The 22,361-nt window shown below is 38.8% G+C and overlaps 3 protein-coding genes across 4 annotated transcripts; 1 reads left to right on the forward strand and 2 right to left on the reverse strand.

The window, feature by feature from the left end:
- Window positions 1-789: 789 nt before the first annotated feature.
- On the reverse strand, window positions 790-11,361 carry LOC130553196 (B-cell receptor CD22-like). Its single transcript, XM_057332015.1, has 11 exons — window positions 11,271-11,361; window positions 11,036-11,183; window positions 10,861-10,920; window positions 3,199-3,525; window positions 2,876-3,118; window positions 2,544-2,798; window positions 2,200-2,463; window positions 2,007-2,103; window positions 1,870-1,921; window positions 1,640-1,717; window positions 790-1,560 (listed from the first exon to the last, which is right to left on the reverse strand). The coding sequence occupies exons 3-11, from the start codon at window positions 10,916-10,918 to the stop codon at window positions 1,456-1,458; spliced, it is 1,479 nt and encodes a 492-aa protein (XP_057187998.1). The 5' UTR covers window positions 10,919-10,920; window positions 11,036-11,183; window positions 11,271-11,361; the 3' UTR covers window positions 790-1,455.
- A 548-nt stretch (window positions 11,362-11,909) lies between these two features.
- On the reverse strand, window positions 11,910-17,078 carry LOC130553193 (B-cell receptor CD22-like). Of its 2 annotated transcripts, XM_057332008.1 has the most exons (10): window positions 16,985-17,076; window positions 16,751-16,794; window positions 15,625-15,978; window positions 15,151-15,405; window positions 14,820-15,071; window positions 14,485-14,742; window positions 14,311-14,410; window positions 14,149-14,206; window positions 13,225-13,484; window positions 11,910-13,017 (listed from the first exon to the last, which is right to left on the reverse strand). In XM_057332008.1, exons 2-10 carry the CDS (start codon window positions 16,791-16,793, stop codon window positions 12,972-12,974), a joined length of 1,626 nt encoding a protein of 541 aa, XP_057187991.1. In that variant the 5' UTR covers window position 16,794; window positions 16,985-17,076; the 3' UTR covers window positions 11,910-12,971. The 2 variants fall into 2 exon arrangements, with proteins under 2 accessions (XP_057187991.1, XP_057187992.1); XM_057332009.1 differs by lacking the exon at window positions 14,820-15,071 and having other exon boundaries at window positions 16,985-17,078.
- A 3,951-nt stretch (window positions 17,079-21,029) lies between these two features.
- On the forward strand, window positions 21,030-22,314 carry LOC130553243 (uncharacterized). The gene is made up of 2 exons (XM_057332107.1): window positions 21,030-21,181; window positions 21,557-22,314. The coding sequence occupies exons 1-2, from the start codon at window positions 21,163-21,165 to the stop codon at window positions 22,168-22,170; spliced, it is 633 nt and encodes a 210-aa protein (XP_057188090.1). The 5' UTR covers window positions 21,030-21,162; the 3' UTR covers window positions 22,171-22,314.
- Window positions 22,315-22,361: the final 47 nt, after the last annotated feature.

The following is a 22,361-nucleotide window of genomic DNA, read 5'->3' on the forward strand; positions in this document are numbered from 1 at the left end:
CAATTATTTCTGAAAACAGACAACATCCTGGGGGGGGCGTAACTAATTCACGAGCATACAATACATTATGGCATTATGCCTGCCTAACTGCTGATTCACTATAAGTTCGTGTTGTATACATTATGCACGGACGAGCCGATTGCCAACAAAACACAGACATATGATTAAGTTTGACTTACCGCATGCAGTTCATGTCCGGCATCTTTTAGCATTGGGACCGCACCATCTAACAGTTTCAAACGATCTCAAAATCCGTTATATCCACCGTGTAAATAATATCCATCACTGAAATGCCTGAACAAACAAACACACCTCAACTTCTCTCACTATTGCAAGAGTAACGAGCTGCAGCTGCAGGCCCATAACGCAGCCAATCTTGATGCTGAGCAGCCAATCTTGATGGTAAGCGGGTCTTCCGATCGCTCGCCGGTTGACGCGTGGGCGGGCTATTTCTTTCGCCTTGCTGTGGCCGTGCTTTTCCGGGAGAATTGCCCAATAAGGGACTAAGAAAAGTTGTTAGGCAACGGTTTTTCGTGTTCAAAGAAAAGCATTCCGAAACCTATACGAATCTTCGGGGGAGTGTATCGAGCACAGAAATACTACGTAATACGTCCAACTCGTTTTTTGACAAGTTGACCATTTTAAGCATGAGAAGCCAGCATGTTTAACATTGTAAAAAAAGTCAGAATGCATGAACCAGCATTAAATCACCCCTTTAAAATGAAATAAAAAATATTCTATAACATAATTTTGCAATTTCTTAATTTTATTTGTGAACAAATAGGGTCTTTAAAAAGTTAAACTGGCAAAATATTTTAAATAAAAAAACAAGACACTGAAAATTTACAGAAACACTTGTGTGTGTGACGTTAAATTGACTGTATGGTATAAAGACTAAATTGGAAAAAACATATTTCCAAGTAATGAGTAACGAACCATGGTTTTTATTTTGTATTATTATTATTATTATTAGGCAATGTTTTTTTTGTAGGCAACATTGTGGTCTAGTCTGACAGTATCTACTTTAAGATATATTGAAAGAGTTTTTTATTAATCCATAAAATTACAATTGTATCATGTTTATATGACAAGTTTTTCCATCACTGTTGTCATAAGGGACAGTTACACTGGCAGCCATGACAGAAATTGCTATTCTAGCTAGACACAACAGCTTTGACACTTGCTAGCAATGCCTTTTAGAAGCTAAGAAAGCACTGATTTAAATGATATGAATATATAATGATTAACACAAACAGTTTAGACAGAAAGAGAAAAAAATCTAAGCATTTAAAACAAACTTTTCACCTTTAAATTTAGTTTGGCTAGAAGGAATGGTCACATATGTCAGATGTTTTTCCAGAAGGGTGGAACTGAGCATATGCAGTATGAGCATCATCACTCTATAGCTCCTGACCGGAGGAATAAACCATGTTGCAACCGCCCATGCAGTCTCTCCTATGATCTACTATTGAGGACGGGTGCTGGTAGATTCTCATACACAGAAGAGTTCAGAATGGGAGTTGTGCGTGCGCCTTCAGGATGGACCGTCTGTGTAAAAAACTGGAAGAAACAGAGAACATGTTTATTCTGATAGATCGTCTGACTCGTTGTGGATTGTAATGTTTGAGATCTGTCTTACTGCGAGTGTGTGGTACAGGTCAGATGATCTGGTGTTGAGATCGAGGGCTGTATATGTGTCATTACTGACACCATCATTCTATAAACAAACAAAGAGAAGTTACTCTACAGTTTTGCAAACAGCTCTTGCACCATACAGGCCTTCTGAAAGATGAAAGTTCATTATTCAATGAAAGAACGTTTTAAGAGCTGCTTCGCAAGACTCCATCTGGATCCTCTGGACTATCTCACCTCATACTCGTGAGCAGTAGATCTCGTTCTACTTTTCATCTGCATCCTTTTACTGTGAAATCAAGAAAAATATTCATAATATTATATTTTATGAATACAAACATTGTCACTTTCCTCAGTAAAAGACTTCGACGTACATTATAAATATGAGGATGATGATGATGATGATTATGAACAATCCTCCACACGCCACTGTGATTCCAACCGGCAGACTCCGGTAAGAACTATGATGCACTGAAGGCGAAAATATCAAGATTTACTCTTCACACTGAGAAAAGACGTGAATATACTCGCGCTGCAATGTTCTACACTGTTTTAAATTAAACTCACACAAAACATTTAAAGTCACAGAATCAGAATATTTCTCTCCGTGTTCATTTTCAGCTTTGCACTTGTATTGTCCACTGTGATCAGATCTGATGTTTGAGATGCTGTAGATGTTTCCAGATCCAACAGATGATGTTTGATTCTCTTTAAACCAGCTGTAGATGTGAACAGGTGGATTTGATTCACTGCTGCAGGTCAGATTCACTGAATCACCCTCCACTATTACACCAGAAGAACTGATGGACGCTGAGACGCTCCTTGGAGGATCTTTGGGAGAAAATATATTGTCAGTGTTCAACATTCACGTCACTCATTATTATTATTATTATATTTCATAATCAACTCACACAAGACATTTAAAATCAGTGCTGAATATTTATGTCCAAGTTCATTTCTAGCTTTGCACTTGTATTGTCCACTGTGATCAGATCTGATGTTTGAGATTCTGTAGATGTTTCCAGATCCTACAGATGTTTCTTCTTTAAACCAGCTGTAGATGTGAACAGGTGGATTTGATTCACTGCTGCAGGTCAGATTCACTGAATCACCCTCCACTATTACACCAGAAGAACTGATGGAGATCACAGGTTTATCTGGAGGATCTATTGAGAGATTATATTCAGTAGATCAGTGATGAGTCGGCTTAAGTGAATAATGAAAGAATTGAGAGTGAACTTACAGGTGACATGGAGACGTCGAGGAGGTGATGTGAGTTTGTGTCCCTGTACAGCACAGCTATAGTCACCTGCATTCTCTCTTCTAACTGACGGCAGGATGAGTTTCTTCTTTCTCTCATTTAATGTGTGTGTGTTTCTAAACCAGATGAATGTTGATGTGTCAGTCAGACTGCATGTGCTTTCACATGTCAGAGTCACTGAATGTCCCTCCATCACTGTCTCACCTTCAGACTCCACCTGAAGATCTGAACACAACACAACACTGATCCTCCTCATGTCATTCAACACATCACATTATTATCATCACACACTCATTCACTCTCACCTGTGACAGCAAGAGTCACTCCAGGTCCGTCAGTCCATTTATTTTTATCAGTGATGAATCTGAAATAGTACTCGTGTGAATCTGTGTGTCTCACATCAGTCAGTCTGAAGCTGCAGTCGTCCCGTTTATATCCCACATACTGAATCCTCTCACTGTATTTAGGGTCCTCCAACAGATCTGCAAATGCATCATACGTTTCGGTCCAGTAGGCTTTCTTGATCTGAAAATCAGCATGGAATGTGCAGTTTATAGTCACTGTTGAGCCCTTCAGTGCACAGATGTGTGAAGAGCTGTAAGTCACATCCCAACCATCAGCACTATAAACTCCTGAAACACACAAAAGAATGATTGAAAAATATCAGTCTGTGATTTATACAGGACTGAAAACGGTTTAAACAGACTAAACTAGAAATGAAGACTTGACTATGATATGTGAGAAGTGTGAAACTCTGGAGAAATATGAACGATCTTTAAAACCTGAACATCATTCAAGTGTACCAGCACCTGCTGCTAGATGTTGTAACTGCATCTTTTTTTGAAGGTCATTAAAAAGAATATATTTTCAAAATAAGGTCAATCGTATGTTATTTATTTTTTTAGATGGCTGTAAAAAGCATGAAATGGACATGTTTATTTAATCTACCCCAACTAAAAAGTGAGCAGTCACATTACAATTTAATTGCTGAAAACTTCACTGTTTTCACTGAAGTCCCAGTGAAATTGTCCCTCTGACGATAAAACGTAGATGATTTGGGCGGAGCATCCGTTAACTCCTCCCCTCCAACTGTCAGTCTGCTGCCAGTTCCATTTCAAAATACAACATCTGTTTTTTACATCCAATCAATTTGGAGTGGAAACGCTATTCACGCTGACTGTTTTTTCTCATTCGAAATTCTGTTTCACTCGGAAATGCGTCAGAATACGGAAGTAAAAACGATCGCAACTTCCGGTTCACCGGAGCTGTCTCAATTCGCTCACTCGTTCACTCATTCACTATTCCCTATGCTAAATAGTCCACTATATGGGGAAGAAGTGAATGAAAATGAGTGAATGATTTCAGACACTGACGTAATATATCCTGCGCCTGACAGTACTGTCGAGGACATCTGTCATAATGCTTACATTACACCTGCGGTGTAATGGTTTGTTTTGTAAAATTGAAAAGTTAATTTTTACCTTATTTGTCACGTTTATTGTATACGTATCGTGGAAAATAGTGAGTGAGCGAGTTTTTTCAAAAAATCAGAATAATAATAATACTAATACATTTATTTTGTATAGTGCCATTAAAAGTTGCTTTCTCAAAGAGCTTCACAGCAGACATCACATTAGGTAAAACAACACAGTTCGTAAAAAAACACTTTGGATTATTATTATTTTTTGTGTGTGTGTGTTGTTTTACAATCAAGTAAAAGCAATCCTAAAATAAAATGTTTTAAGAAGAGATTTAAAAGTCGCTAGTGAATTTGCCTCCCTAATGTCAGCCGGGAGAGAGTTCCAGAACTCAGGAGCATATGAGGAGAATGCTCTATCACCCATGGAGCGAAGCCGTGTCTTGGGAACCACTAAAAACCACACTGAGAAGAGCGCAAATTTCGACATGGTGTGTAAGGCAATAACAGATCAGACAGGTACTAAGGAGCAAGGTCATGCAAAGCCTTAAATGTTAACATAAGGATTTTAAAATCTGACAGGGAGCCAGTGTAAAGACTCCAAAACAGGAGAAATATGATCACCAGGGGCCTCATTTATGACTGTTGCGTACGCACAAAACATGTCCTGAAAGAGGCGTACGCCACTTCCCACGCAAAAGATGGGATTTATAAAAACAAAAATTTGCGCACCTCCACGCAAACTCTGACCCATGCGTACGGGAATTTTGGAGACAGAGCAGTTTGGCGACACTGATGGTCAGTTGAGGGACTGACAGCAGATGAAGGAAATTACATATTTTTCTCAGGGTGGGCGTATTGGTTTACCATTGTCTGATTGGTATGACAAGGTGTAAAGGATTTCTTGTGATCGCTGCAAACATACATACTGCAGTGAGACTTCAGCATATAGTATTGAATGTTGGATGCGCTGGCATTGCTGGAGGACTATGCCAATGGCAAACTTAGGAGGGAAAGAGCGTTTAGAGACCATGAAGATTTCCTGGCACATGATGATGACTGGCTACTAAGCCGATTTAGGTTCCCTAGAGCCATGCTCTTGGATCTGTGTGCTGAAATGGGCCCAACATTACAAAGGGTAACTAGAAGAAACCGCGCCATCCCGGTACCAACCCAAGTCCTTTCAGTTTTAGGATTTTTGGCAAACGGGACTGACCAGCGAGAGTTAGCCGATAGGTAAGTTTACAACTATCATGATGCGTTTCTGCGCTACGCTTCATTAGGAAATTTAGATTCTATTACTTTGTCATTGGTCTGGGATTTCACTGCCATCCCTGTGCGTCTTCATGCCTGCGGTTTTGAAAGGGATTATTAAAATGACAAGTCGACACATGAAGTTTCCTTACACTGCTGGACAACAGGTCAATATCAAAAGGCAATTTGCAGCAATGTCCGGATTCCCCAATGTAATTGGTGCAATTGACTGCACTCATATTGCTATAAGGGCTCCACAAACAACAAGTTTATTTATGTGAATCGAAAACATGTGCATTCCATAAATGTGCAAGTTATTTGTGAGCCCAACATGATTCTGACAAATGTTATCACACGCTGGCCTGGTTCAACACATGACTTCATTCAACACGCGATTGGCCTTCTCAAGGGTAGATGGTGTTGCCTTGATGCTTCTGGTGGTAGACTTTTATATCACCCAAAAAAAGTCTGCCAGATCATCATGGCATGTGCCATTCTACATGGCACAGAGGAATGGTCTCCCTCTTCCACCCGACCTCCCTTACCACCAGCATGACGAGCCTGACCCACACCCCCTACCCCAACATGAAGGCCATCATCATGGAGCAAGGCTCCGTGAGGAAGTAATGCGGCATTTGTAAAGGGACAACAACGCAAAGGTTTATTTTTTAGCAATATCTTTTAATGTAGATGCAATGTCACACAAAACCATCCTTATCTGTTTAAGTTCATCTGCTACGACGGTGATTGCATCAATTGTGTCCCTCTGTGTCTGAAGGACAGCCTCAGTCAGAACTCAACTACTTCCACCCGTGCCATGCGGTCGGGGCGCACTCGTGCTGGGGACCTCCGGACACTCCACAGACGGTGCAGACTCCACGCCGGGAGTCTCTTCGCCATCCTGTGTTCCAGCAGTCTCTGGAAAAACAAGGACACAACAATAACATTTTTTTTTATTTATTGTGTGCACATGCAATAAAATGATTTACCTGGTTCCCCTGTCTCCACCACGTCTGTGTCTCCCTCCCTCTCAGACAAAATACCACACACGCTGGTATCCCCGATGATCGAAGCCATCCGGATCTCCAGTGGGGACAGAGCGGGTGCGCCCTGGCCCCCACCAGTCGCAGACACACTCTGACGGTGAGAGGAAAGCCATTTTTGCCCCCACCTTGAGATCGGACCATTTCTTTTTAATGTCTGGAACCGTCCTGTTGGCCGAACCAACTACATTCACTGCTGCTGTGACATGTTGCCACTCAACATATTTTTTTATGTTAGTAATGCCACTGCTGTGGCCACCAAACAAAATATCCTTTCTCTCCTCCACCTCACTCACAAGAACCTCAATTTCTGTGTCGGCGAAATTGCGCTTCTTTGCCTTGCTCTCCATTGCTGCCATTATTAAGCGTAAAGAACCATTAATTTGCTGGCTCATTTAAATATACACGGATATTCCTGAGGTAATTTGCATTGGCTATATATGGATGAAAGTGGATGCGTAAAGGGTGGTATGTGAGACTTTTTCACTTGCGCAAATTATCAGGTAGGCTGTTAGTTATAAAGGGAATTGAGTGCAGGTGTGCGTGTGCAAGGTTATATAAATCTCATTTTTTGTTTGCGTATGCCCTTTTCAGCATTCTGGCGTACGTTCACTTTTAGGAAGGTTTCTACGCACAGTTTTATAAATGAGGCTCCAGACCTGGCCCCAGACAGAATTCTAGCAGCCGAGTTTTGTACATATTGTAGTTTGTTAATGGATTTTTTAGATACACCAGCAAGACCATTACCAGTAGTCAATACGTGAAACAACTAAAGAAATGATCATCCTCTCAGCAACTGAAAAGGACAACATAGGACGTAAACAAGCTATATTTCTCAGATGGAAAAGGATGTCTTAACCATAATCTGAATAAAAGGCTCAAATAACAGTGAAGCATCAAAGATGACTCCAAGATTTATTAGTTTGCTTTGAAACTCCAAACACCATCGATAGATAAAGTTATAGAGCCTGCATTCCGCAGCTGATGGGGAGAGCCAATGAGCATAACTTCAGTTTTGGAGCCATTTAGAGACAGAAAATTATCAGACATCCATTTCTCGATCACATCGACTCAGTTAGATAGATGCACAATGTCCAGATGTTGACCTGGTCTTGAATGAATATAAATCTGTGTGTCATCAGCATAGAAATGATAATTAAGGATAAGAGATCTTAGTAGTTCACCTAGTGGATATACTGTATATATATATATATATATATACACTCACCTAAAGGATTATTAGGAACACCTGTTCAATTTCTCATTAATGCAATTATCTAATCAACCAATCACATGGCAGTTGCTTCAATGCATTTAGGGGTGTGGTCCTGGTCAAGACAATCTCCTGAACTCCAAACTGAATGTCAGAATGGGAAAGAAAGGTGATTTAAGCAATTTTGAGCGTGGCATGGTTGTTGGTGCCAGACGGGCCGGTCTGAGTATTTCACAATCTGCTCAGTTACTGGGATTTTCACGCACAACCATTTCTAGGGTTTACAAAGAATGGTGTGAAAAGGGAAAAACATCCAGTATGCGGCAGTCCTGTGGGCGAAAATGCCTTGTTGATGCTAGAGGTCAGAGGAGAATGGGCCGACTGATTCAAGCTGATAGAAGAGCAACTTTGACTGAAATAACCACTCGTTACAACCGAGGTATGCAGCAAAGCATTTGTGAAGCCACAACACGCACAACCTTGAGGCAGATGGGCTACAACAGCAGAAGACCCCACCGGGTACCACTCATCTCCACTACAAATAGGAAAAAGAGGCTACAATTTGCACGAGCTCACCAAAATTGGACAGTTGAAGACTGGAAAAATGTTGCCTGGTCTGATGAGTCTCGATTTCTGTTGAGACATTCAAATGGTAGAGTCAGAATTTGGCGTAAACAGAATGAGAACATGGATCCATCATGCCTTGTTACCACTGTGCAGGCTGGTGGTGGTGGTGTAATGGTGTGGGGGATGTTTTCTTGGCACACTTTAGGCCCCTTAGTGCCAATTGGGCATCGTTTAAATGCCACGGCCTACCTGAGCATTGTTTCTGACCATGTCCATCCCTTTATGACCACCATGTACCCATCCTCTAATGGCTACTTCCAGCAGGATAATGCACCATGTCACAAAGCTCGAATCATTTCAAATTGGTTTCTTGAACATGACAATGAGTTCACTGTACTAGAATGGCCCCCACAGTCACCAGATCTCAACCCGATAGAACATCTTTGGGATGTGGTGGAACGGGAGCTTCGTGCCCTGGATGTGCATCCCACAAATCTCCATCAACTGCAAGATGCTATCCTATCAATATGGGCCAACATTTCTAAAGAATGCTTTCAGCACCTTGTTGAATCAATGCCACGTAGAATTAAGGCAGTTCTGAAGGCGAAAGGGGGTCAAACACCGTATTAGTATGGTGTTCCTAATAATCCTTTAGGTGAGTGTATATATATATATATATATGCTGAAGAGTAAGGGACCCAATACTGACCCTTGTGGGACACCAGTATACTGTATATAAGACCAGCCTTAGATCTAAAGCCACCCATACACACAAATTGTCTGCGGTCAGTGAGATAAGACCTGAAGACCTCAAGAACTTTCTCTGACAAGCAAAGCAAGGTCAATGGTATCGAAGGCTGAGCTAAGATCCAAGAGAATGAGAAGAGACAGAAAGCCAGAATCAGAAGCTGTTAGCAAGTCATTAGTGACTTTAACCAACGCAGTCTCAGTGCTGTGCAGTTTCCGAAATTCAGATTGAAGGGGCTCAAATAGGTTATTTTCAATTAGATGGTTATTCAATTGAGCCGCAACTACACCCTCTAAGAGTTTTGCCAGAAATGGTAGATTCGAGATTGGGCGATAGTTAGAAAAATGTTCACGTCAGTGCTTTGCTTTTTTTAAATGGGAGTGACAGCCGCAGTTTTAAGTGCTGCAGGCACAACACCAGTTGACAAAGAGTCATTTATTATAGCAAGAACTGAGGGACATAAATAGTCAAAGCATGATTAAAAAGACTACAGGGCATACGGTCAAGCATGCAAGTGGAGACTTTCATACGAGAAACCTGCCTGCAGAGTGACTCAGATTGTACTGAAGTAAATTTAAAGAATGGGGTACCAGAGAAGGTTTGTGAATTAACTGTAGAAGAAGCAGGCCCAGAAGAACTACATATAAGTTTGCGGACATTAACAATTTTTTCACTGAAAAACTGAAGAAAATCATTACATAACTGATCAGATGCTGTCAAGGATCTGGAAGCATCTACATTGAGTAAACTGTTAATTGTGTAGAAATGCTTTCTAGGATTTTTTTGTTTATTTTCAATAATACATGAATAAAATGTAGATCTTGCAGTATCAATAGCCATTCTATAATGAGCCAAACAGTCTCTCCAAGCTTGGTAAAACACGTTTAAACCAGTGCAGCGCCACTTTCGCTCCAGTTTCCGACAAGCAACCTTCTGCGAACGCAAGTCATCATTATACCAGGGGGCGGACCGTACAAATGAGATGTGATGTGATTTTAGGGGAGCAAAAACATCTAAATTGGATGTGAGAGCATTGTTGAATGATGAAATTTTATCCTCGAGTGAAGCAGAGGACATATCATTTAAGGTAGTGAGAATTGAATTTGCAAAAACAGCATAATCAATTGATTGCCATTTACTGAATGTAATAATACGTGTGGGCTCTCGAGCAGTATGAGCAATCTTCAGATCGCTGAATGGTCTGAAAGAATGCATTGTGGGTAAAAAGTAGTGAACGAATGTAGGGAAAGAGTTGTTCAGTTAGAATTCGGACAACACTATAAAATGGTGGACACCCGATATAGTGCACTAGGAGATAGCGGGCGAATTCAGACACAGCTAGTGATGAAAAATACTCATCAGACAACATACTATCAAAAATAACAAAAGGAAAAATTGTGTGTTTTATTTCAACTCTCAAATCCTGTGTATTCTTATTGAATATGATGTTTCGTATATCAGCCCTTCAGAAAATCAACCAAAGTTTAAAAAAACATGGTTACTGTAGTAGAACCATGATTTTGCCGACAGTAATCAATTCACCAAAAAAACATGGTTACTACACTTTTACCACGAAAAATTATAAGGGAGGTGACATCGGTTCTTATGTCTGTTGCAAACAACTGCAACATGATGTTTTGAACACGCACGATACAAGGTTTAAAAGTTGCATTGTCAAAGACCAATATTCTACATTTCAGTCTCCTCTTCAGTATCACGACTCACCTGGAGACATGAGCAGAAGGATCAGATGAAGAGGAGGAGGAGCCATGATGATGGACATCTCTATAGGAACAATATACATTTCTATAAATCACTCTTTGTGCTATAAACACACCTGTTAAAACTTATTCAACAGCATTAAACTGATATTTGAATTTTTTTATTGCATGTCTCTTACCGTGTTTTAGTTATATGTGATCTTCTCAAAGAACACTAACATACGTAAACTGGCGTCTTTCAGACGGCCACTTCTCTTTATTTCAAACTGATAACTTGTTCAGTACACGTCTTCCTCTTTCTTCCTCTAACATACAACCTCAACGTCTCTAACAAACAGCCAACAAACAGAAATACAAAAAAGTATCAAGAAGACTCAAATACTTGAAAAAAAAAGATGAATGCTAAAAATTTACCTTTAGATAACTCTCCATCAGAAGACATTCATGTATGCGTGTCAAATTTTCCAGAAGAACGTCTTGAGTAAGAACAGATGTTGTCACTTCAACCACAGACAGGCAAGTTCTGACATCCCTTAAAGAAACACTTCATCCAAATATGGACATCCTCTCATAATTTACTCACTATCATCTCATTTTAGATTTCTTACGTTTAACACAAACAAATAATTCGACATAAAAATGATGACTCAAAATGACAAAGCTTCAGAAAGCACATACTGTAGATCCATCGTGAAAGTAATCCAAATGACTCCTGCAGCCAAACAATAATTTGTGAACAATGTGTCAATCCATACATCTCGTGAATTGTTTAGATGGTTTGTCTTTAAATAACAGAAGTGTGAGCTGCCGGCCAGAGCAAAGACCATTTTCTAAAGAAGGTATTTTTCAGGTATTTCCACTTGATTTCAGGGTTAAATCTGATCTATTTGTCGTAAACTCAGTCATCTTTCCACACAGAAACGGACCACAACCTTTAAACAATTAATATTACAGTCACAGTGCTACTAATATTTATTCAATAACAAAAAATGGAAATGTCCAGTTACAAACGTAAAACTTGAAATAATACCAAAAAACTGAAATAATACCATGTATTCAACGTGGTCTTTATTTTTATTATAATGATATCTCTTCACAACAGTAACTAAGTATATAAAGCTTCTTTGCAACAGTGCAAAATTGTAAAAAATAAATTAATTTAGACATAATAAAAAGGATCGCCATTCATTACAAGTTGCCTAAAACATTTTTTCACAATAACCATCTGCCAGCTGAGTAACAGGTAAACTGTGAATGTGTGTAAACAGCCATGTGAACCACAAACAAATGCAAATAAACTTTACTCAGCAAAGCTTTACATTATACTTGTTTGAGACCATTAACCAAACAATTGGTTTGGTTTTAATTTGCAATGTTAGCGCAATAGTTTCTGAGGTTCACTGGTGGGCATATCAAAGGTTAAGATGAGAATCAGTGAATCAGTACTAACAGCCTGATCGATCTCACGGGAATTCATAACTAGTTTATGATTCGTATGAAATCCTACAATGTAAATCTTACAAGAACATAAGATTATTCGAAAAATCCATACTGAAGCTCCTCCCCTAACTCCACCCTTAAACCTAACCGACCAACCTGAGCTCACTGGAATGCGTAAGTATTTTCTGAGGTGGCTAATTCGTACGATTATTACAAAAAAGCAATACTGAAGCCCCTCCCCTAACCCCACCCCCAAACCGTTACTGGCATGACATCGAAACGTGCTAAAACATAGAAATAACATTGTAACAATTCATAAATTATCCACCTGGTAAAATAGATTGTGTTGAACCGTCTTTGGTATGAGTGCAAATCGTATGAATGAGATTATACAGTACAAATAAAGCCGCCTTGTATAATAGTTACGTATTGAGAATCGGTGGTTTTTGCTGAATTAATTCTATAATATAGAAACACAGCATTACACATTAAACTGTTTGATGAGAAGAGTCATTTGTTCAACAAGACAACTTGACATGATTATCTTTTGATCCTCTTTTTTACTTCTACAGAGGAAATACAATCTCATTGGCTGAGCTGAAACAGAAATAGTTCACCTTAAAGTGAAAACATGAATATGATTTTCAGCAATCCAAAGTGACGTCTGAACCCCCTTTATTTTACACTGCTGTAGATCACTGAGGTGTCCTCCACATTTGACCTAAAATCAAAAAGAAACACAACATTACACATTCGACTGTTTGAAGGGTCATTTGTTCTTCAACAACAAGACAACTTGACATGATTATCTCTTGATGCTCTTTTTTTACTTCTACAGAGGAAATACAATCTCATTGGCTGAACGAGTAATGAAATATGAATATTTTCACTTCAGGATGAGTTATTTCCTTCGGTCAAATCTTATCACCTCACAGAAGCATCAGGTTTGTCATTTGTAATGTTGCCGTAGTGGTTTTCATTCTCTTCTGATCGTCTCATCTCTGCGTTGCTATGATGGTGGACCGTAGCGTAGTGGAGCTCCTCTGGATCTCTGGATTCAGGAGCTTCTCCTGCAGTTGTCTGTTCTCCTCCGAGTCTCTGAGGTTTAACACTTTCATACTGTACATCATCACAATGGGCGGATTCGGAAGCAAGATCAACATGATTCACGGCGCAGTACAGGTCATCCTGAAAAAAATAAAAAAAATAGCAACTAGCGCTAGCAACGCCAAGGTCATGGGTTCGATCCCAGGGATTGCGCGTATTCAGATACAAATGTATAATATAATGCAATATAAGTCGCATTTATGCATAAATGTAATGTAAATGTAAGAACCCTGATAGCACACATCTGTGACACATCTATTTGATGTCTGCATTTACATCTGCAAGACGTGTTTTTTCCTGCATCAATCGATTACTCATCTGCAATACGTCTCAGAGACATCTACTGTCATACAGACATCTAAAAGATGTTTATGATCTGCGCAGAGACACATCTTCTTTATATTATACAGTGCGAGCTGGTCAGTTATCAGTTCAGGCGTGTCATCATCTGTACATAATCTGAGGCTTGTTTGTATTGTTATTTTGATATTATATTCAATAAAAACTTATAAAGCGAGGCGTGTCTTCTTTATACAATGCAAGCTGTGCAGACACAAGTCTTAATACAAGTTTGGCATCGTCTTTCGGCCTAACACTATTTCAACGTAATATGTTTTAACATTACGCTGATATTGGGTTGCACGTTTTCTACCATTTTATATGAACGCATGAGTTTAGATGTTTCTTACAAGAACAAGCTACAGTTACACAGCAAAATCAAATCATTCCAAACAATCATTCAAACCTGTCGATTCACTTGATTCACAGCAGCTTCTTTGGTTTTTGCAACCCTTCGAATCCTCCTGTTAAATAATAAACATGATCTGATAACTCATTGATTTTAATAAAAATACACACATGAGATGAATGCACCTGCTCCAATCGGAAAGTGAATTTACTGACTTACATTATAATCAAAATGAGTACAATGATGATGGCGATGGTGAACAATCCTCCACATGCCGCTGCGATTCCAAACAGCAGATGTCTATAGGAACTATGACCCACTGAAAGAGGAAGCATATCCAGAGTTATTCTCCACACTGAAGATACACAGATGAACCGTTAATAAAACTATCACCTGTTACTGAAACAGCATCTGATCTCTGAGATCCAACTTCATTCTGAGCCACACAGTAAAACCATCCACTGAGACGTGAATTAATGTTACTGATGCTGAACGTCTGTCCAGATCCTACAGATGATGTTTGATTCTCTTTAAACCAGCTGTAGTTGTGAACAGGTGGATTTGATTCACTGCTGCAGGTCAGAGTCACTGAATCACCCTCCACTATTACACCAGAAGAACTGATGGACGCTGAGACGTTCCTTGGAGGATCTTAGGGAGAAAATATATTGTCAGTGTTCAACATTCACGTCACTCATTATTATTATGATATTTCATAATCAACTCACACAAGACATTTAAAGTCAGTGCTGCATTTCTCTCTCCAAGTTCATTTCTAGCTTTGCACTTGTATTGTCCACTGTGATCAGATCTGATGTTTGAGATGCTGTAGATGTTTCCAGATCCAACAGATGTTTCTTCTTTAAACCAGCTGATATTTGCGGGTGGATTTGATTCACTGCTGCAGGTCAGATTCACTGAATCACCCTCCACTATTACACCAGAAGAACTGATGGACGCTGTGACGTTCCTTGGAGGATCTGAAAAAAACATTTGACAATATTGAATATTTGTGGGTTTCAGGCTGGGATGTTCTACACTGTTTAATAATCAACTCACACAAAACGTTTAAAGTCACAGAATCAGAATATTTCTCTCCACATGTATGTCTGGTCTTGCACTTGTATTGTCCACTGTGATCAGATCTGATGTTTGATATGTAGTAGATGTTTCCAGATCCAACAGATGATGTTTGATTCTCTTTAAACCAGCTGTAGTTGTGAACAGGTGGATTTGATTCACTGCTGCAGGTCAGAGTCACTGAATCACCCTCCACTATTACACCAGAAGAACTGATGGAGATCACAGGTTTATCTGGAGGATATAAAGAGAAACAAATATAAAGGTTATAGGTCCAACATGTAAAGTCTGCAGTATCTTTAAAGGACATTTATCATGATTTTATATTGTCAATATTTGGAGTCACTGAATGTCCCTCCATCACTCTCAAGATCTGAACACAACACAACACTGATCCTCCTCATGTCATTCAACACATCACATTATTATCATCACACACTCATTCACTCTCACCTGTGACATCAAGAGTCACTCCAGGAGCACCGATCCATTTCCCATCAGGTTTATCAGTGATGAATCTGAAATAGTACTCGTGTGAATCTGTGTGTCTCACATCAGTCAGTCTGACGCTGCAGTCGTGCTGTTTATCTCTCAGATACTGAATCCTCTGTTTGTATTCAGAGTCCTCAGACAGATCTGGAAACACATTATCTGTCGGTGTTTGAGTTTTGGTCCAGAACACTTTCTTGATCTGATATCCAGTAGGGTATGTGTAAGTGCAGTTTATAGTCACTGTTGAGCCCTTCAGTGCACAGATGTGTGAAGAGCTGTAAGTCACACCCCAACAATCATCAGCACTATAAACTCCTGAAACACAAATAAATGAAGTAAATGTCAGTTTGTGGATGATGTAAAACACTTTTAACTGACTCTAAAGTATGGAGCTCTTTAGAGGATGATGAAAGACCTTTGAGAAAACTTGCCAAGAGCATCATGTACAGTGATGATGTTATGCATTTGGAGACGTTGTGTATGTTTTAGTGCACATCCAAGTGATAAGGTGTTCAGGCTACTTCAAATTTGTATTGAGTGATACAATTTAAATTATTATTGAGAATATTCAGAGCTCTGTATGATTAATAGTTAGCAGTCGGATATCTTGATTTTACAATCTACTGTATATGTGCTGTATCCAAAGTTAGACTTTAACTGCCATCGCTGCATCAGTTTTATCATAATAAACCATCAGTAGCATGAATGCGAGTAACCGATACTAAAAAAGAGCATGTGTTAATATAGTAAATGTTTCACCACGGCTTTCAGTGCCTGAGGCTTTCTTGCTCAACACAAAAGAAGATATTTTGAAGAATGTTGGTAACCATTAGCCCCATTGACTTTTATTGTATGGACACAAAACCAACGCAACTCAATTGGAACCAAAGGTTTTCTGTTACCGACATTCTTCAAAATATCTTCTTTTGGGTTCTGTAGACAAAAAAGTCATGCAGGTTTGAAATGACAAGAGGGTGAGTAAACGATGACAGAATGTTTTTGGGTGAACTAACCCATTAAAAGACAACCAATATGATCTTTCGATCACTGACTGAGGAACAGACCCTGAAGTGATGATGTAACTCACCCGGAATCATGAGCAGAAAGATCAGAGGAAGACGACGAGCCATTCTAAACAGAAGATATAAAAAACACGCAACAATAAAACACCACTCTACAGTCTTTCAGATTAAACTTGAATCTCTCTTGGAATCGACCTAACACATTTACACTTTTTCACGTCGATGTCAAATGTGTGATTAAACTTCATCATTAGCAGTAATCAAACAATATCTTATTCATTGAAAAGTGAGACTCTTACCGAGCTCCGATGAGTCTGAACTCCAGCGCTCAGATGACAGACGATCACGCTGAACTTTAGAACCAAATGCAAACGCAAGCTGAACGTCTCTTCCTCTTTTTGTAATTTTGTAATCTGTCCCCATCGACACATGAACAACGGATGTGCTTAAAATAAGACATGCAAAACAAAAATGCTCTGCTCACAAAGAATTTGAAAGAAGCGATTGAAAAAGTATAGTTCATCAAATAACGAAAATTCTGTCATTGCCCTCATGCTATGTAGTACTTTCTTCTTTACAAAATACATTAATACATTATAATCAGCACTAAATTTCCATGTTGCAGTGTGATAGCTTTAGACTTCCCTAAAAAAACTTTCCTTATGTCTGTTTAAAGCATAATTTAAACAAAGTGCCTTAAACACAGAGAAGCACACAGAAAGAGAACGTCACAGAAATATCAATAGCTCCTGTGACACCTCGGCTACAAATACAGTAAAATGAGATTTAATTTTTTGTGAAAAAACAAGTGAACAGGTTTCATGCGATCTTATGCATTAAACTGTGAGCAGCATGCACGTTTTAAACGCATGGATTACCTGAATGACATATCAAATGTGCAAAACATCAGAAAGTACAGAAATACTGTATCTACAGCGTGATGAACATTCAAGTCAGTTTTTACACAGTTTTAACCCAACAGACCATAAGGACATATGCACATGGCCTATAGGTCCTAGACAGACACGTTACACATCTAGTAACCGTAAACTTCACAACAGAATGACAGAAAATCAAATATAAACCACATTAAAGGAATCAAAGATAATTTATTTTGTTAAACGTATAAACAGGCATGTATGCAAATGCTCTGAGAATAAAAATAGAAAAAGAAATGATAAGTTAAAGGAGAGTAAAGGTTAAAAGTGAGTGAGTTTCATAAGGAAATGCTTCGAGTCTGTCTGAGGAACGTGACGGCACAAAACCCACATTTACATTTACATTTAGCAGACGCTTTTATCCAAAGCCACTTACAAAGAGTTCAGGAGCAATAAGCGATATGTCATACAGCAGCAATAATAAATAGGTGCCAATATAAAGTTACTAGTTTCAACAAAAGCTAGACCACTACCTGTTGAGAGAAAGAGAGAGGGTTAGTGTTTCTTTGTGAATTGCACATGAAACCACAAAAGAGGAAACAGTCAATAGAGAAGATGCTTTATAAGCAGAGAAACCTAATATTTCAGACTCCTTTACTGTTTGCAAGCCGAATAACAATAGGTAACTCTATAAAGGTCATTTAAAATCTCATCTTTGCATGTTAATAGGTCGTAGTCCATACGTTTCAAGTGTGTTTTATTTGAGTTCCAATAACCTGGAACCAACTTTTCTTACGGTGTTTTTATTTTGATAAACATGAAGAGAATGCACTGTTTGAATGGTCTGGATAAATCGTTTGAATTTATTCTCAACAGCAATAGTGTTTTAGCACATTCACTTCTGATGTGACACCTAAAACATTGAATTAATGAAGCCAGATCAGATCAGCACTAAATCAGACCGAGTTTGACACTTCACACTGTATCACGCAATAACGAAATGTGAAGTAGAGTGTTATCGTACTACAGAGCAATGATTGTTTCAAATCAATTTCACAGAATGTCTTGTTATTACAATAACAAAAAACTGTGGTACTCGAGGCTCACTCAGAGAAGCCTTTCACTCATAATATAACTCATTTCAGACCAAGTCTACATAACTGCAGTGAATTTATCTGCTTTACACTGAAATTAAAAATTTAGTTTTACAAAATTGCATCAAGGTTTAAGTGATTGTAAAATACTGTAAAACACAAGCATTGACAAACCCTGAACAGAATATTTTTGAACGATGTTAATAAAAACATTCGAATAACAGAATTTTGTTAAGTGATTAAAATGTCATGTCACAAAAATATTGTTAGAAATCCACAGTTAAATTTTGGTGTCTTGTTACCGTTTACAAGAAGACCATTTAGGCACTGGTTTCATTATTGAGCTCAACCTATTCATCCTATAGCTCAACTGGTAGAGCATTGCATGCGCAAAAGATACGCAAATCTTTGCACGCGCAAGTGAAAAGTATAGGCAAATGAGTAGGCAAAGTATAGGCAAAACTATCCTTAGAGGAACACATTGTAATTGTTTTGAGTTTATCCAAATATCTGATTAGAAAAATAATTCTTAAAAGCACACAGTTTGACTTCAAAGAGTGTGTCATTTAGATGCTGGTTTTATGCGCAGAACTGTAACACAATGCATGATATTGACATTTATAATAAGTAGACTCTTCTAGCCCACTTCCAAATGTTGTGTCTTGTTACTGGTTCCTAGATGAACATTTAGATGTTGGTTAATTCACAACAGTGTAACACAACAAAAGCTATTAAAATGTGAAAACTGACAAAGAGCTCTGGAAGCTTTGCAAAGAGTGTACACTACACTGCCCCCTAGAGGAACACTGTGCAGTTGCTCGGAGTTTGATATTCAGAATTATGAATAAATTAAACATACACAGACTCTCGCATGTAAACTTCAAAGTGTGTTCCTTTAGGGGCGTTGTACTGCACCTGTGAAAGGCTTTGTGAGCTTTTATGAAGCGTTCAATTTTAATCGTTTTTTTATTTGTGTGTTATAGTTCTCTGAATAAAACCAACTTCTAAATGTTCATCTAGGAACCAGTAGCAAGACACACACTTTAAACACACTTCAAGTTGAAATAGAAGAATGTATTTATAAAACATTAAGTAATGTAACTGTTAAAATGTCAATGTGATGGGTTGCGTAATAGTTGTGCGATGAAAACCCTTATATTTGTTGGCATTAAAATATCACGTCTTGTGTTATAATTATGCGCATGAAACCAACATCAAAATGTTGTTCTGTGAACCGGTAACAAGACGCACTCTTTGAGGTTGACATGTGTATTTTTAATTAATTTATTCCCAATGCTGAATATCAAACTCAGAGCAACTGCACCATGTTCCTCTAGGGGGCAGTGCAGTGCACGCTCTTTCTAAAGCTTCCCAAGCTTTCTCCTCAGTTGTTACATTTCAATAGTTTTTTTGTCTTACAGTTATGTTTACAATACCAGCATTTAAATGTTCTTCTTTGAACCAGTAACAACACACACCCATTAGATTTGACATTTATTTTAAAAGTGAAGCATTTAGATGAAATTACTGTGTTTTTTGCTCTTCGTTTTTTGCTTTGCAGACAGTCCCTATCCTATACATTACATTATAAGGTCTTTCAGTTACAATACTTTAAGGCAGAAGTAAACAAATAAAAGCACTGTGCTTCTCTTGTACATTTGACAACAATTCGAACTCAGCATGTCTCTTGTCATTGGGCTAAATCGTTAAAGAACTATTGATTTTTTCCTGTACTTGGCTAAATCTCTGAAAAATCATGTCAAACGTCGAACCAATTTTACATTGGTACGCTAGCGGATCCGAAATACTAAACACTAATCACCAAACATGTTCTAATACAAGATAAACTTTCAAACTATTAAAAATACAGACATGAACTTACACGGCCAAAACGTCCTGCACAGTGAGACGTGACCTCCATTAGCGTAACAACATCTTACGCACGAGAACCCCTCTCGGAACGCAAGATCTTAAATCAGCTCATGGGGTGCATAACCAATAAAAGGTGAAGAACCGCTGCTCTAAAACATTGTACTGTGTTAATGTGCTGATTGACGTCGGATCGAAATTAGACTCCCCAATATCATATGTTTAGAGCAGAAGTGCCCAAAGTTTAGCTTCTACTTGCTTTAACACATCTGCCACAAGTTTATTTAGCAAAGATCTTGATTAGCTCAATCAGGTGTATTTCGTTTGGATGTTTGGGCACCCATGCTTTCGAGTTATTTGCCGTGGGCGGGTTTTACAGACAGGAACCAATCAGAAAGCAGTCTCGTCGGTGAATGAACCAATCAGAAGTAAGGTAGTTAAAATCCAGTGCAGCCTCCAACTCCTTTCGCATTACATTTCTGTAATGGTCTTGAACTAAAAAAAGGATGAGGGCTCATGATGCTTTAACTACAGAAAGTGAAACTGCTTGACAGAAGTCGACATTTCAAAGAACAAAGAGACCCCTCTCCACCAAACACCCGTTGAGCTTTTTAAACTTCTGACCTGACCCCAATAATGCCCCGAAACAACAATGGTAAGAGCGTTTTAAAGTTGGTCTATTTTTCTAAACTCAGCGTTATGGTTTTTTAGGTTGTTTCTGTTGTAATTTATTATGACTTATGAAATTATACGACATAGCGTACGCCGTTTAGCATCTTTAAGGCCCGGTTGCACAGACACGGTTTAGTTTAAAACAGGACTATGCCTTAGTTGAATTAAGATTAAGATTAACAGGTCACACATTCCTTTTAGTCTGAGACTAGCCTTAAACCTTGTCTGTGAAACCGGGCCTTAGAGATCTAGTGCAAAAAAAAGTTAATAAGCCTTTCTCTGCGTAATATTTGTGGCAGTCATCGTTGAATTAATTAACATTCAGTGCTATTTTTATTATCATTTTTATTATCTGAAGATGAAGATGATGACATATACACCAGACGGCTACGAGGAGGACGACACCCAATAGATTTCAAAGTTTCGAGTGACATCAATGAGAAATTACTCAAGAAAGAAACATGGAAAAGCAAAAAAGAGATTACAAGAAAGCCAAATGTGAGACTTGCTTCAGCTGAAGTTGATGTCGTGGATGTTATAAACGTCATCGACACATTTGACCGACCAGGATATGCCGATGCAGAATCCAAATATGCTCGATGCTCGAATTATGCAGTAGCTTTTACAGACAAACCAGGGCAGAGAATTCCCAAAGCTGGAGCTCACGCAGAAGCAGGAGTGGGTCGAGCTCGTGCTGAATTCAGTGTGTTTGAGGCAGAAGCCAAAGGTCCAAACGCCTCGGCCGGTGCTGAAGTCAGTGTGGTTGGAGTCGGAGCGATGGCTCGAGCTGAAGTTGCGAGCGCATGTGCCAAAGCCGGTCCGGTTGGTGTGAAGCTGGGGCTCGGAGTGGATACAGGAGCATCTATTGGTCTGGGTGGAGTGGAGCTCAAATTCCTGGGAACTGGAGTCTCAATCGGTCCAAAAACCAGCGTTTCTCTAATGGGTTCAGAAGTGTCATGTTCAGTCATGTAGGCTAATCATACAGATATTAATCATTTTTATATGTTCACATGCAACAATTCGCTACAGAGCTATGGAAACAAAAGCAGACACCTGAAAATATGTGTATTATACATACATATATTTTTTAAATAATGCATTTTAAAGTTAAAACATTGTCCACCCAGATAGCAAATTGTTGCTCCTGTTTGACAGAATTTTTA

Source organism: Triplophysa rosa, linkage group LG4 (assembly GCF_024868665.1).
Source record: "Triplophysa rosa linkage group LG4, Trosa_1v2, whole genome shotgun sequence".
Classification (NCBI taxonomy): Eukaryota; Metazoa; Chordata; class Actinopteri; order Cypriniformes; family Nemacheilidae; genus Triplophysa; species Triplophysa rosa.